The following is a 15,766-nucleotide window of genomic DNA, read 5'->3' as shown; positions in this document are numbered from 1 at the left end:
ACACTACGTTGTGCCTGGGTTCGAAAACGCCCTTCCACTCTTAGACAGTAAGGCGCCTGATTCCAATCACGTCTATGGTCTCATACACTTTTTGAAACATGGCGAACCTGTTTGGACTTCTGATGGTTTTGAACATGAAATGAGCACGGTGATATCTGCATATTATCGCTGTGCCAAAGAGGGGCGGAGTAAAGGTTCATGGGTGATGGACTATGTTCGACCGCTCTTAGACTTGGCTATCGATGATCTGCCCTTGGAATCGTGGAGCGTGTAAGCCACCGTGCACAAGTCGCAGCAAGAAATTTGAAGCTAATAGACTCGGTTGCAGGCAAGCGGAGCCTGTGAGGGACAAGTATCTGCCTGCTCATAGTGCGAGAGAGATGTTCAATCATAACCTTGACTTAGTCGTTGGTCTACCGAAAGAGCCTTGGAAAGAATGTTATAGGCTCGCCGGGATAGATATCCCTGACCGAGAGATGAGTCACATCGAGCATACGCACACAGGGAAAAGACTACTTGGCCTCGGTGTTTAAGTCAAAGGACTTAATGGTACTAGTGCTGAAGCTCGAGTACAATTGGGAGTATGGATGGCTGGTCTAATGTCTTGGGCTCATGATTCTTATCGACATGTCTGCCCGGGTAATCCCCCTCCACCTATTATCGGATGCACAGTGGTGGGGCCTATCTGGAAGTTCTACATAATATATGCGATGGGTTGTTCTTCTGGGACGTTAAAAGACGTGGTACGCTAGTTCAAGCTAAATGCTTTGTATTCATCTTTGAACTGACATCTGCAGTATGTCTGGGGTCCCATTCCCGAGCTCGAGGGGGATGCCACAAGCCGAAAATGCATGCTTGAACTTGTCATCACCCTGAACCGTGTCATGAAGTATATCCGCAGGGATTATGCGCCGCTAATGTTTGGTCGCCTTAACTTGAATCTCTGACGAGCCGAGTCTCACGCTGACCATTTCCTGTCCCTTCATGGCGGAATTTGCCACGGCCATGTTGACTGGAGTCTGAATATCTCTTTTAGCTAGTTAATTTATATCGTATTACTCGCTCAGAATCTGAACGGTTGCTTCTCTCTAGATATTCGGAGCAAGACTGACTGTCTTGGGTTAAGGTACAAGAAGAGATTAATGGTCGGGGATGGCCTAATCCATATCAACACCACCTTATTTCAACTACTTATAGAGCGTTCCATCCTCCCAGGATACATTGAGGCATTGCAACATTATCCTCCTAATCCTTTTGACCTTCACCTCAACACTATTCTTGCATACCTTAGCGCTCCGGCTCTAGCTTCCGCATTTGGTAGTACTTTGCGAGGTGCATAACCAGAGGATTTTATGGTGTGTTAGTCAGCTTGCTTAATTTGCATATCTAATCATTGGATGTATAGTATGTTGCAGTCTACCCAATTTTTTGTTACGAGAGAAGTATTTGGTAATTTGGTGGTTCCACATTCTATCAGGGTTCTATCGTGATGTGGTATGATATGATAGATAGCCGGTAGAGCTAGTATAAATGGAAAGACCATTGTTTCATTGCCGCATTGTATGTATCCCCCTAGTCGACATACATATATTGGAGTGTTCTGATATACAGATGGCTAGTCTCACGCAATAGACGTCGAAGCCGAAGCCATCTTATGAAGCGGGAAATTCCTAGGGTCACTGTCCTTGTTGTAAGTATGGGCGGATTTCCACCGGCGACGTAGGAGCGTAAATACAATCAAGGAGATAATTGCAATCCCGGCGACGGCAGAGCCGACACTAATGCCTGCGATAGCGCCTTTGCTGAGTCCGGAGCTGCCGGAACTAGAGCTAGTGGATGTCGCAGCTGAGGTGGAACTGCTTGTGGTTGTGCTGGATGCGCAGATAGATCCGCGCCATTGGTGGAAGGTGCCATCTTGGCCGGCACAGTCCCTGGGTTTTGTTAGACTTGGCTGGTACTGGTCCGGTAGGGGAGGGGAGGGGATGGGGTACGGACGAGAAGATACAGTCCTGGGTTTGGGTGGCGAAGGAATCCGAGTCACAATAACATGCTGTGTTGTTGCTGGGTGTTGGGGTTAGCTTTTGTGGGTTGCGAAGGGGGGGGTGTAGGAAGTTGTGGGTACGTACTAGTTGCTAGACGAGCAAACACCACCGACAGTGTCGGCTGCAGTAGACTGGCACTCTAGGATGCAGCTACTCAGTGTTATGGTTGAAGTCGAGGCAGCTGCAGTTGCGGTGGTGGTAGCAGAAGATCCTCCGCACTGTGAGCCACGATAGGTGTGGAAGGATCCGATATCATCCGAGCAGCTCCTTGTATGTGTTAGCATGTATAAACGGTCACACTAAGCGTGGTTTGTTCATACTTTTCCAGGCAGGATTGAACATCAATGGGGAAGTTACCGTCGTTGCAGTAGCAGCTGGTCTGGTTGCTGTGCGTTGATCATGAGATGCTTGCTCGAAGAAGCAGACGTAACTGTATTCGACTTACTAGTTGCTGGTGCTGCAGTCGCTTGCAGCAGCCTCGGCTTGGCAGTTAAGGATGCACTCACTCAGGCTTAGCGCTGTTAGTATAGGCACAGAGTCAACTGTGGCAACTAGATGATACTCACCCATTGACGGTCGAGACAACCCCGAGAAGTAGAAGGGTGATAGTTAACTTCATATCGGGGAATACTATGTGGTCTATCCTGGAGGAAGAACAACCAATTGTCTGAAGAGGAGCGACCAAGGCTATGAACTCGATGAACAAAGCGAAGAAGTTGTTCGAAGTAAAGTGCTCTGATACCCAATTCCAAGTCGTTCTGAGGCCGCTATATAGTGCTCATTCTCGGAAAGAGCAATCCGGAAGCGAAGCCATCGTGGAGCTCCGTCTCGCACCCCCTCATCTCTACAGCCAATGTCAATTGACATCCTATATTGTATCCAAGACACGGGTCAAGTATGGAATTCTGGGCATCCGTCATGCGCTGCACAGCTGTACGGAGAAGGAAGATGCCAGTGAAAGTGGTGTGAGCTCGTAGACTTCCCAACCGAGATATGGAAGGACCAGCATCGCTTGCAGGGGTATCCTATATGCGGTCAGATGTGGTTGGATGGATTGGAAGGTATGCCAAGCGCAGGATGATAGTACATCAGGGCTGAGTGGGACTGGCGAGCCAACCCACGAGACACCTGGATCAGATAAGATAAATCAGCTGCTTGAATTGGCCCGGAACACCAACTCCGATGCACGGTCAGCATTGAGCACCCTTATAGAGAGCCATTATATCCACGGATTGCTGCCGGTCGTTCCGATTTTAGCCAACAACGTCCCCCGCGACCAAGTGGGTCAATAATACCCGGGTTGATGTATCCCCTGCCGACTGAGGTTGGCATCCGATGCATTGTACCCTTGATATCGTTATCTCCGAGGCCCGATTCTGCTTCCCGATTCTTGGATGGGACCGCGAGAGACCGAACGGACCACCCGGCTAATCCGCAGGCAAGATGCCTGTTGCCTGTCTTATGTGCCGTGATGGCGACATGAAGTGACATGCTCCAACCTATGGTTGGGTAATGCTCCCAATACCTCCATGTGACTCTATAGTCGAAGCGCTTATTCACATTTCCCCTTTATGTCTCTAATTTCAGCTGTGTGAAGTGGAGACCACGTCATCCCGGGTTTCTGCCCCTGAGAGACTCAAATTCGATCTACTTCATAAGGAGCTTGGCATGACTTCTATTTCAACGGGGGTTTCCTTTCCTGAAATATTGCCTCAGGCATCCAGGTGGTGGCTATTCGACAGTCATGAAGCTCGATACCAAGCAGCTAGCTTGGGTGTTATTGCCATGGACGGTGGCATCCAGTCCATTCCCAGCCGAAGAACGACTTGCTGTGCCAGATGGCTCTACTTATGCCAATCACATCTTCAATGCTCTGCATAACTCCATGAAGATGTTCGGCAGCGTCATGCAGCACAACGGGATGTCCATCTTCATTGCCACGGTACCTGAAGGAACGGAATTCTACCACGGTACCTCCAGTGCATATCGTATCAACGGAACTGAGTGGCTGGCTTTTGAGCCGGAGCATGCCATGGCTTTTGCCCACCCTAGTCGGATTCGTCATCAACAACCCTCTAGGGCTAACAACTCGCCACTTGACGATGAGGAACGGGGCAGTACGAAGAAAAGCCATGATAAGAATTGGAAAGGGTCAGTTAAACATGCAAATGATCTCGAATCGGAAACTGGCAGCTGGGTGCAAGATCATGCTCGGCACCGCGAACATGTGAAACCATATCGTGCAGGTTCTCGCGATAAGCATCATAAAGAGTCGGTTCACCAGCAATGTGGCTCTGATTCGGACAACAGCGGCTGGACTCGGGATCATACCCGGCACCGCGAACATGTGAACCCATATCGTGCAGATTCCCGTGGTCATGCAAAACACCACAAGCTTGACATGACTACTGAAAGCACGGCTCACCAAGGCCTCTTCACTCGCCAATGGAAGAGATTGCAGTCAATGGTTCAGTATTTCCTAACTGATCAAGGGACATCCCACAGAATTGTGGTGGAAAGTCTCAGCTCGCAAGCTCTTCCTAAATCTCACGATGGTCACCATAACAAGCCTGGCCACCAGAGTCAGTCAGACATTGAGGAGCATCAAGAACAGTCATCTTCCATGCCCACCGAACCTACGGCTGAAGAACAGACGGGATATTTTCACACCTATCGCACTAAGCGTGAACTACGTCTAGTCTACTTCGATGGACAGTCGGCTGCAAAATCTCTCAAGGGTACCCTCGACATGCAGGATATTGTCCTTCGAAACGCATCCCTCTTCGATGGTAGCCCAGCAGAGGGTGACAACCTGCGTGCCGACGATCTGTGTGCCATGGCCCGCGATCAGTGGGACAATCGTGTTGACGGATTCATTCGAATGGTCGGTGGCTTCGAGGTCATTCTCTGCTCTTTCGCCGATAACCTCGACGTTGTGAGCATCCTCAGCACCTACCCATCGCGCAATGGCGACGGAGGATCCCACCTCAGCTATGCCCGGGCACTTGCTACCCGATTCGAAGGCATCGGAGGTGGCAGGGTGTCCATCAACTACGATGATTTTGTCACGATGTTCGCATACCCGGACGCAATGTACTTCGACGATCAGGGCCTTCCTCGGGTGGTCGACGATGCTGCAAAGCTGGGATCAGTGCGCGCACACATTGACCGACTAGTTAAAGGACCTGACGCGACAACCCCTAGTATTAACTGGCAAAACGTCGTCGACATGATCATGACCAGATACCAATACCGCATCAGTCTGGCATTGTCTTCGGCCATTTCCACTCACCATGAACTTCGACGTGAGCTCCACCTCGCTATTGAGCCATTTATCGACGCGCGTGCGCGCAACTCGACTGCGGAGGTTGAGCGCTGCGCCAAGCAGTTCTGGGTCTCTGGCGCTGATACTACCACTGTCCCAGCTCAAGCAGTTTCTCGGGTCTCGGAGCGATTATGCTCGAGTTTGGTTGCTGGCGCGAGCGCAGAGACTTATGAGGAGGGAATTGCAATCATTGAGGAGCTAAAGCACTACTTGGATTGGGCGGTCTTCAGGGGGTGCAATAAGTGCAAGATAGACGAGGTTTGTCAGCTCCCTATTTGGCCCTCTGGCTCCAAGGAAGATTTCGTTCGGCCGCGGTGTGGTACCGGTCTGGCTCATGGCTCGGGTGGCTATTGGGACATGATGGGCAAAATCCGTCAGCATTAGTATGATCCTATTGTTGTGTCTGGAACGAGGAGGCTGGTATGAGTGGCTCTCGAGTACATCGCGTCGCGCTTGGTATTCTCAGCAGTTTCTCAATCTTATTGAATGTTGTCTGGCTGTGTCGTTTCGTAGGCTTGGCTATTGCTGGGTGGATGCCCTATGACACACCTCTACTATGCATATAATGTAGTTGTAACACTTTGACTCTCCGTGTTTCCTTGGGGTTGGTATTGTTGTGTTACAGCACTAGTCCCAGTTATGTTTTTGGGTGTGAGTAAACTCGCACGAGGGCCGATCTTTGGAATTAGAGCAACACGTCTACAATATTGATGGGGTGGTATATGCCATTATTGGAATTCCGCGATGAAATTCTGCACGGAATTGAGGATAGTGTTGACAGGCTGAGGTTGAATTGTGAAGAGTACTACTAAGGATCCATCCTTCCAGAGTGGTAAGAGGAACGTCTTCCACGATATATATATTTAGCGACTCGCCCCAAACAATCGAGTGCTAACAGCAACCATCAACCGAATACACCGCTGAGCCATTATAGCTCGTGACTAACCATAGCCCGAGGAATGCCGAAGCTCAATAATGTGCAAACAGAGCAATCCCTACTTCCTCAGTTGTATAATTTGTATGACGAATGTCACGATAGGGTTACCTGCCCTCTGGAAACAGATGACGTTAATTAAGGCTCATAGACCTTAAAGAGCTCCCGTGTTTCAACAAGCAACGCCCGGGTGGTCTAGTGGTATGATTCTCGCTTAGGGATACAAACCCAAGCATATCTGCGAGAGGTCCCGCGTTCGATCCGCGGCTCGGGCCGTTTCTTTTTTCCTTTTCTCTTTTTGCACTCCCTACCGAGAAAAGGAAGAAAGGATGCAAGAAAAATAGATAAGTTAAGGAAACCACGTGCTACTTTCCTTATTACTCTTTCTTTTTCCCCCTCCTTCCAAAGCTCAGACCCGTGAAATATGCAGCTTGGTTAGCAGCAACACCCCTCGGAGCTGTTGTACCTCCGTACTTTATTGCCCTATACTGCATGTCACAACATCTCTAACAGCTACGGCTCTAGTCGATCGAAGCACCCGAGTATCATATAGAAGTATTTGCATTATAGAACATAGGATATTCACATAGAAAAATATCAGCACAGATCGTAACCGCCAACCAACAAACGCCCTCGAATGATTCGTCGCTCCCAACGGGCTAGAATACAATGATAGTCATAAGATCAACCGGCGTGATTGAAGCCTTCTTGCTGCCAATCGTCTCCATGGAGCTGCTGGCCCGCGTAGCCGCCGCTACCGCTGCCCCCGCCGGCCATCGCAGCCGCAGCGGCCGCACCAAGGCTTGCGCTGCTATGCTTCTCGATCTCCATGGTACTCATCATATACAGCATGACGAAGATCAAGATGTGTAGAGCAAAGCAGTAGCCCGCGAAAAGATTCCGGCTCGTGCGGTTAGCGAGAATGATCCGGGTAAGGGAGAATACGATTCTCTCCGGTAGGCTCATGCGCTTATATGCACGCGTAGACTCACGGCCCCGGAAGGCAGCAAATGGTGAGATCTGAGCCTCATACGCGGATTGGTACCGATCGAGGGAGAGCCCCGACGGCGTGTCCGCCGATGGGTGGATGGACGAGGCATTGGGCCTGCTTGCGTAAGCAGAGGCGGACGATGATGCGCCTGGGCCACGGTTGTATGTTGAGACATAGCGTGTCTTCTCATACAGGCTGAGGTTGTCTTTTTGTAGAGAAGCCACCTCTTGCCTCAAGGACTTCACTGTGCCGTACAGCTTCGACAGCTCTTCCTCCAGCTCAGCGTTCTTCTTCTTGAAACGATCACGCTGGGCTTGGATCATAGGCAAAAGACCGGAGCCGCCCCCAACTGGCTCTCCCGCACGGATGGAGTCCATCGTGTTGGCTGAAGCCATGGACTGGTCAAAGCCCGAGATGATGGACGAGGTGGGCGACACTGCGCCCTTGCGGGACGAGTGTGGGTACTTGGAGGTGTAGGTACCAGCAACAGACATCGCCGAGGACGGGAATGTGTTTGCAGCCTCCTCCTGTACACGGAGAAGATCATTCTCCAATGTGGTAGAGAGTTTCTGCGACTTCTCCAACTCCTCTTTCGTGGTGGAGAGATCCTCGCGGAGAGTCTCTAGCTGACCCTGAAGGTCGCGATGGGATACTCGTAGAATGGTGAGCTCGTCTGTCAGTTTCTTATTCCTGGCGAGCAAGAGCTGCTCCAAGCTATTTTTGTTCTTTGACCCATCCTGGGACTTGGTAGCCGCGCCGTTGGCGTTCGCAGCGTCTGTAAGATCGCCAGCATCGTCGTCATCACCAGGCGAGAACTCAATAGACTGGAACTGTCAGATAGCCAATCAGAATGGAAGGGTATTGAGATATTACCTTGATCATCTCCAGTTCCCGACGGATGTCTTCATAGTCAGCGACCTTCTCCAACTTTGAGCGCAATTCCTCTTTTTCAGCCGTAACACTTGTGATCTGCCTCTCCGCCTGAGAGTACTTGGACTCCCAGGTGTGTCGCTCAGACTCCTTGTCAAATCGTGCAGCTTCAAGTTTGCGCAAAAGGGACGAGTTCTCCGACTGAAGACGCAGGTAATCAGGGTCATCTTCGACGGACGCCGCGTGGCCCGATTGCGAGTGGGAGACGGCTTGAGCCAGCTCGAGCCTGAGTTGCTCATTTCTCGCCTCGACTTCCGCCAGCCTCAGGCCCGTCTTCTCCAACTCAGTCGAAACCAATTCGAGTTCCGCAGCGCTAGCTCCGTGGGTGCTCTCGCCGCCCTCTTCCTCCTGGCCCAAGCGTTGTGACACCTCATAGCTTGCCTTGAGCTCCTTCACCAAGCGCTCCTGATTCTCCACCTTCTCCTCCAGACTCTTCTCCTTGGCCGTCCAATTGTTCGTCTTCTCCGACAGCACCGCCGACCACGACTCCTCAACCTCCTTGATTTTAGATTCCTGGTTCTCCTCTAGCTTCTTCCTGGCCGCCCGTTCTTCTTGAAGGCGCTTCTCCGTATCCTCCAGCTGAGAGGTGAGACGGTCGACGGAGCCTTGCAGGCGATCACGTTCCGAGGTCAGTTTGGGGACGGTTTCTTCGGAATGGACGAGGGAATCGATGGATGCTTCAAGGAGAGGGTAGGGATCAGGCGCTTCGGACAATGATGAATAGAGCTGTAGGAAGGCGGACGAGGAGGCCTTGCCCTGGTTCGTGAGAAGATCGATGAACCCCTGGTAAGCTGTGAGATGTCAGCGACGGCCGGACGAATGCGGTTGGCACACCACGAACCTTTCAGAAGACCCTTGTACTCGGCAAGCTTCGAAGAGTCATCTAGCTTCCTGAAGTCCTTGGTCTTCTGGGCGAGATCTTTGCGCTGGACGAGTGCATCGCGCTGCTGAGCGACGATGTCAGATGCGGTACTGTCTAGCTTTGCGACCGTACTGGCGAGATCGATACCTATATCAAGGAACTCGTTAGCTGCCGGCTACTTCGGCCCAAAATTCTAAGATCGAGGCGACAAACCTCGCCAGGCCGCAATGGCACGCTGGAACTTGTTAGCTCCTTCCGGCAACTTGCCGGCGGCGGGCTCGGAGTGGTGACCATCCTGGCTATTGTCAGGGACAATGCCTTCGGTAAGGGCGAAAGCGTCCATGGTTGAGATTTGGGAATAATCCGCTTCAATGGAGCAAGAATCAGCGCAACACCCCCATCCAAGACCGGACTGGCAACACCACGACTATCCAGAGAGGGACAAGTAAATGAAGCCAGTTAATGTGAAACTACAGCAATGCGGAGTGACACGCCGACCGGGCCGATGATCTTCCGAAGACAACAATGAGCAGAGATGCCCAATCGCGTGATGAGATGGCGTGTATATGCAAGGAAGAGTTGTCCTCTTGATGACAAGACAAGATACTGGTAGTCAGGATTCTAGTGAGTTGACCCTTCAAGATGAGATTCTCCTGGATCGATGCCGGTAGGTTCCTATCCGATCGTGGTTCAGCCCCGTTATTTATAGCAAACTTGGCCACGTTCGTCTCAGATAGGGCCTTTTTCAGGTAAGGATATGCTGAAGAGACCCCGAGTAAGCAGTGGCTTGAGATGTATCATATGTGCTGCCTGCAACCTAAAGTCTGCCTCGTCAGTGGTGATGAAGCAGCTGAAGCTGTCACAATTGCAGTCAAGACGGGCTGAACTATCAATACGCAGATCGATGCTTATACTTGCACCTAAACACAAGGATTGGTTCAAGTAGACAGTATTTATGAAGTAAGAAGATTACTGACCATCAATTGCAGTTCTTCACAAGAGATAACTAGTTATAGTTAAAAGTGATAGACTGATAACCCAACTAACTGCAATCATAGAATGGACTCCACCTGAGTCAGCAGATAACCCCGGGCGGATCCACCCGCGCCCAGCCTCGCCCGACTGAAGCTCCTCCCAGTTCCTGTCCTGATCTTCCTTCCCCTCACCTCCCCATCCTGTCAGGAACCATCTCTCAAGACACCGAGCTGGCCTCATCATGGTGTCGGAAGAGGAGGGCATCAGCCCGCGCAAAAGGCGGAAGATTGGCCCTCCAAAAGCTGCCCCTTATGTGTTCCGGTCTCTCTTCGACCAGGTGCCCTTGAATGCGGACAATGATGACGATGAAGTCCACATCACCTGCGTCGAGTATTGGAGTGCGTCCAGCATTGTTGATGGGAGAGCGAAGCTAATTGGATGATTTCTAGATGACAATCTATACATTGGTACCTCTGCCGCCGAGATCCTACATTTCGTCTGCCTCCCACCGGACCCCTCGGACAAGTCGAACGAGCCGTCATTCATCCTCGCCTCAAGACTACCAATCCCTTTCTCCAAGCCTCCATCAGCAAAGCTTCCGGGAATACAGCAGATTGTGTTACTGCCAACGGTGAACAAGGCGTGTGTGTTATGCAATGGAACGGCTACATTCTACATGTTGCCGGAGCTCAGTCCGGCCTTCGGGAACACCAAGGTCAACAACTGTCGCTGGATCGGTGGGCTGGATTTGAATGCAACGGATGAGTCGGAAAACCCCGTTATCATGATCGCCGCCCAGAATCGGATGATGTTGGTCAGAATCGGCGATGATGCTCGACGGATAAGGAACATCGAGTTCCCTGGCTGCCTGGTGGCGGCGCGGAGAGGCATCATCGCCTGCGCTGCTGATACACATGCGTACTCTTTGTTGGACGTGGAAAACCAACAGAAGATCCAGCTCTTTCCTGTCTCATTTTCCAGCGAGGCATTCGACTCGGGTCCTGCCGGAGACAGATCTCCGTCGTCACCCTTCGCAACCTCGCCGCTGGAGAGCCAGCATGACAGAGGATCCGGTCCGAATCCGTTCGCCGGGATGCTGCAGCCAAAGACTCATACCTCGCCACATGACAGGTCTAGCTCTGTTACGCCAGAGCTGTCTCCTGCTGGAACCCCGCGACAATCGATCTCGAAAGACCGAGCCGAAAGTGCTTCTCCGCGGATATCTCCAACCCACTCGACCCGGGACTCCCAGTCCAGTCCCGATGACCGAAAACCCCTCCCACCCATACCTAAGCCGCACACACAGTTGAAGCCTCATGTGCTGTCGCCGACCTCGTCGGAGTTTTTGCTCGTTAGAGGAACCGATACAACCGAGCCCGGAGTTGGCATGTTTGTCAATGTAGATGGCGACGTGGTCCGTGGTACGATAACATTTCATAAATACCCCGAGTCAATTGTGATCGACAAGGGCGACGAAACTCACATGATACCATCACCGGAGAACACGCAGGATGAGCTTCTTCTGGCAGTCATAGAATCAGAACAGGATGGCCAGAAACGGAAGTTCCTGGAAGTGCAGCTCTGGGATGTCGATCCCGGAGAGGCGGAGGACCACAAAACCTGGGTAGAAATACCGTCGGCCAACGACATGCAGACTACCCATGCTGGTCTATGCCATACAATCAGCCCAAGCAAGCTCGAGGTATCTGAGCTGGGGAATCTGCTACGTATGGTTCGTCTAAAAACTCCGTTGTCGCCCCATGTACCGGCAGCCGACCCCCGAACGCAGTCATCGATCGAACATTTGCAGAAAGAGAAAGAGCTCTTCGAGGCCCAGGAATTGACAGACTCAGAAGGCTCAAAGGAGCGTGGCTGGGAGGCGGAACGAAACGCTGAGGAAGCCAGGTTTGCGCGTGAACTAGGCCAGACGCAAAGCAGCATGGTGCTGTGGAATGGAAACCAGATCTGGCGGGTGGTGAGAAACCCACTGACCACGCAGCTCAATGATGCTCTACAGGCGGCTCAGGAGACAGGCGCTGGCGACTCCAAAGCTTTCCGGAAAGCAGTTGCCGATATCATCCATCATGTTCAGACAACGGAGCCCAAGTCGGAATCGGAATTCTTGGGCTTGAATTATGTGAAGCAGAAAGCAAGCCTGCTTCTTTTCGCAGACCTCATTTTCATGGACCCGACTGTCCGAAGCGATGCGATCATTGATGACACAGAGCGAGCCCTCATAGTTGGTGAACTAGATCCGCGTATTGCGTTGCTGCTAGTTCCCCTCTTGCGACGCGAGGTTCTCCAGGGCCCGCAGGGAATCTGGGTTCATGCCGGTCTTGCTGAGGTCACGGAAGCCTACGTGCAGCGGCTCGACAAGACAGAGAATAGCGGAGCTTCCGACGCAGCAGTTCTGGATATGATCAAGCGGTTCCTATTCTCCTGGCAGCAGAAGAGGGGTTACGGCAGTATCACGGATGAGAACTATGTATTCGACAGTGTCGATGCAGCTCTTCTGCACCTGCTTCTGGAGCAAGATGCACAATTGTCAGCCGAACAACGCGTAAAGTCTTCTATTCGCGCGGAATTGAATCGTCTAGTGGATAATTGGAAGGGTAGCTTTGACCGGGCAGTAGCGCTGTTAGAAAGCTACCGGCGCTTGTTTGTGCTCAGCCGCTTGTATCAGAGCCACAGAATGTCGGGGAATGTCCTCAAAACCTGGCGACGGATTATCGATGGCGAGGAGGATCGCGGTGGTGAGGTCACCGTGGGTGGAACCGAAGCGCAGATGCGACGGTACTTGGTCAAGATCAAGGACGCACAATTGGTGGAGGAGTACGGAGCATGGCTGGCCCAGCGCAATCCCAACTTGGGTATTCAAGTGTTCTCAGACGGCACGAGCCGGGTCAAGTTGGAGACTACGGATGTGGTCAGTTTGCTCAAAGAGCGCGCGCCCAATGCGGTACAGGTGTATTTGGAGCATCTCGTCTTCGTTCGAAATGTAAGCGCCATCCTCATTTATTTGAATCATGCTAACACGTCCAGCACACCCAATATGCGGACGACTTACTCTCCTACTACCTGGACACCGTGCTCTCCGTGCTTGAGTCCTCCCCAGAAGCGCGTGCATCGCTCGCAGAATCCTACTCTACGTATCGCGCCCTGCAGCCACCCAAACCCACCTACATGAACTTCATCACCGAAAATACACCCGCCGAGCCATGGTGGCAGTCCCGGCTCCGCCTGCTTCAGCTCCTTGGGGGCGGCAGCGGCGGACACTTTACCTCCCTGCCCGCGCGCAACCTAACATACTCCATCCCAGCAGTGCTCGCGCGGATCGAACCGTTCCAAAACGAACTGGTATCAGAATCAGTAATCCTCGACGGCCTACAAGGCCGACATCGCGAGGCGCTCCACCTACTCACCCACGGACTGGGCGACTACGACTCTGCCGTGCGATACTGCCTCTTCGGCGGCCCGCGCAGCACCAGCACGACAGGAACTTTGGTCGAATTCGCTGAGCGCTCCCTGCAATCCGAGCTCTTCCGGTACCTGCTGGACGAGTTCCTGCAGATCCAGGATCCCTCGGAGCGGCTCGAGCGGACAAGCGACCTGCTGGGACGATTCGCGGCGTGGTTCGACGTGGGCGAGGTGCTGCGCGTGGTGCCGGACGAGTGGAGCGTGGACCTCCTCAGCGGGTTCCTGGGGCATGTGTTCCGGGTACTGATTGCCGAGGGACGCGAAGTGCGGATCGAACGGGCATTGAGTGCGGGGCTGAACCTGCGGATTGGAACAGAGTATATCGCAGGAGTGGAGAAGCTAGGTGGCTGGGTGGAAGATGAGAGTGGACTGCGTCGACTGAAGGATGGTGGAGCAGCCGTGGAGGGAAGTGATTTTGGAGAGATGGTGAATGCCGAAGCCGAAGCCAACACCAATGTCCACGTTAACGAATGATGTATATACCTAATAAAGAATACATTCACATGACACTTATCAATTACATGACCCAGACCTATAATCTAAGAAGGGAATAGGGGAAAATAAAAAAAAATCAATCCAGCTCCGGCACCGGCAACCCATTAACAATCTTGACCTTCCTCCCCAACTTATCCAACGCCTCCTTGGAATTCCTCGCCCTCAACTCACTCGTCTCCTCATCACTCACCAACACGAAGTCATACGTCAACAACGCATGATCCTCCGAAACCCCATACTTGGCCGCATATTCCGGCCCAGCCTTACCAATATCCACGACCAGCGAATCCTTAACCCCGAAGACGGCATCCGAGGTCTCATAGGGGTCATTACGGAGATACAGCGCCCTACATACCCACTGTTAGCACATACCCACATACCCACATCCCCCCCTCTCACTCAATCCCCTCCAGGGAAAAATAATACATACGTAATCAAATGATCAAACCCTTCCTTCTCAAACATAAAATGCATATGACTGGGCCGATACGGATGTCTCCCCAGAACCTTCAACAACTTCCCAACCGGCCCATCATGCGGAATAGGGTAGGGGACGGGCGTAATAGCCTTGAACCAGAACACACCTTCCTCGTCGGAGGTCATGATGCATCTACCATCGGGCCCATCCCTCCCGGGATACTGCACATCATAATGGCCGGTGGAATCCGTCTCCCAGATATCGATCTTCACGTCTTTGACGGGCTTCCCGTGGGTATCTTTGACGGTGCAGACGACGAGGAGGGGCTCGCCGGCGGGATCGTGGCTGATGCTGGACCCGGGGACGAGGGGCGCGGCGTCGTGCGTGTGGAATGGACCCAGCACGGTGCCTTCGGTGCTGTTGGGGGGTTTGGGGTGGTCGATGGAGTCGACGAGGATGGAGAGGCCGAGGATATCTGAGAGGAGGATGTATTCCTGGTGTAATTTTGGAGAATTAGTAGGGGATTGTGGGGGGTATCGGGGGGAAGGGGATGGGATGTACCTGTCTAACATCCGAACAAATCTTGCCTACTTCCGTAAGGAATCTCAAACCGGTCATCCATTCATCGGTGCTAAGACGGGTTTCTCTTGCGAAGTCGTGAAGGTGTGTGACGAGTCGCTCGAGAATGTATTTTAGTCGCTCGTCTTCGCAGAGCGAGTTGATTCGGATCACGTTCTCGGTGATGTTGTCGACCGTTAGGTCTTTCATGGGTGGGATTTTGACTTTGCTGGGGTCCATCTTTTCTCTTTCTCTTTTCTCCCTTGGTGTAGTTATTTGGGTTAGTGGTGAGGATGCAATTGGGGAGAGAGGAAGGGTATGTGGTGGTGGGGGGTGTTACTTCTTCTATATGTTGACTGCGGGGACACACCCCACATTTCCTATGGTGGGTGGTGGGTGGTGGGTGTGTAAATTGAGGGACGGTTATTGGTTGGGTTGGTTCGGATACGCTGCTACGTAAGCATCACTCAGCGAGGAGTGTCGGCTATGGCCATTCCCGAGTTCATTCTTATTTGTGTGTTCGGATTTATGGGTTTAGGGATATATGCGTGTATTGGATCGAGGGATTGGCGGACGATCTGTGGGGTGCATGTATTGACTCTATCGACTATCAAGGTCTCTTTGCAAGTACGTAGTCATTGTATTTAGTAGGAATCCTGTGTATGCGGGGTGCGGATCGCCCATCGGCAGTTGGTGCCGCGGCGGGAATGACAAACTCCGACACAATTAATCCCTGGTTCTGTACACTGTATATGCATG

General features: G+C 52.2%; 5 protein-coding genes and 1 non-coding gene across 6 annotated transcripts; 3 read left to right on the top strand and 3 right to left on the bottom strand.

Annotated features, from left to right (window-relative positions):
* Positions 1–1,621: 1,621 nt before the first annotated feature.
* On the bottom strand, positions 1,622–2,661 carry AKAW2_10387S (uncharacterized protein; the record flags this gene model as incomplete). The annotated part of the gene is made up of 6 exons (XM_041686623.1): positions 1,622–1,931; positions 1,996–2,061; positions 2,127–2,309; positions 2,363–2,428; positions 2,488–2,553; positions 2,609–2,661. The coding sequence occupies 6 exons, from the start codon at positions 2,659–2,661 to the stop codon at positions 1,622–1,624; spliced, it is 744 nt and encodes a 247-aa protein (XP_041537107.1).
* A 1,125-nt stretch (positions 2,662–3,786) lies between these two features.
* Positions 3,787–5,751, top strand: AKAW2_10386A (uncharacterized protein; the record flags this gene model as incomplete). Its single annotated transcript, XM_041686612.1, has 1 exon — positions 3,787–5,751. The coding sequence occupies one exon, from the start codon at positions 3,787–3,789 to the stop codon at positions 5,749–5,751; it is 1,965 nt and encodes a 654-aa protein (XP_041537106.1).
* Positions 5,752–6,485: 734 nt separating this feature from the next.
* Positions 6,486–6,576, top strand: AKAW2_t10013A. Its single transcript has one exon. It is a non-coding gene; the product is annotated as a tRNA-Pro (tRNA).
* A 409-nt stretch (positions 6,577–6,985) lies between these two features.
* On the bottom strand, positions 6,986–9,427 carry AKAW2_10385S (CCAAT displacement transcription factor COY1; the record flags this gene model as incomplete). The annotated part of the gene is made up of 4 exons (XM_041686601.1): positions 6,986–8,116; positions 8,166–9,013; positions 9,064–9,231; positions 9,298–9,427. The coding sequence occupies 4 exons, from the start codon at positions 9,425–9,427 to the stop codon at positions 6,986–6,988; spliced, it is 2,277 nt and encodes a 758-aa protein (XP_041537105.1).
* Positions 9,428–10,300: 873 nt separating this feature from the next.
* Positions 10,301–14,010, top strand: AKAW2_10384A (putative TGF beta receptor associated protein 1; the record flags this gene model as incomplete). The annotated part of the gene is made up of 3 exons (XM_041686590.1): positions 10,301–10,457; positions 10,509–13,057; positions 13,102–14,010. 3 exons carry the CDS (start codon positions 10,301–10,303, stop codon positions 14,008–14,010), a joined length of 3,615 nt encoding a protein of 1,204 aa, XP_041537104.1.
* A 97-nt stretch (positions 14,011–14,107) lies between these two features.
* On the bottom strand, positions 14,108–15,247 carry AKAW2_10383S (intradiol ring-cleavage dioxygenase; the record flags this gene model as incomplete). The annotated part of the gene is made up of 3 exons (XM_041686579.1): positions 14,108–14,378; positions 14,462–14,943; positions 15,011–15,247. The coding sequence occupies 3 exons, from the start codon at positions 15,245–15,247 to the stop codon at positions 14,108–14,110; spliced, it is 990 nt and encodes a 329-aa protein (XP_041537103.1).
* Positions 15,248–15,766: the final 519 nt, after the last annotated feature.

The sequence above is a fragment of the Aspergillus luchuensis genome, chromosome 1, assembly GCF_016861625.1.
Source record: "Aspergillus luchuensis IFO 4308 DNA, chromosome 1, nearly complete sequence".
NCBI classification, from domain to species: domain Eukaryota; kingdom Fungi; phylum Ascomycota; class Eurotiomycetes; order Eurotiales; family Aspergillaceae; genus Aspergillus; species Aspergillus luchuensis.
Note: the sequence above shows the minus strand (reverse complement) of the source record. Positions and strands in the feature narration are given on the sequence as shown.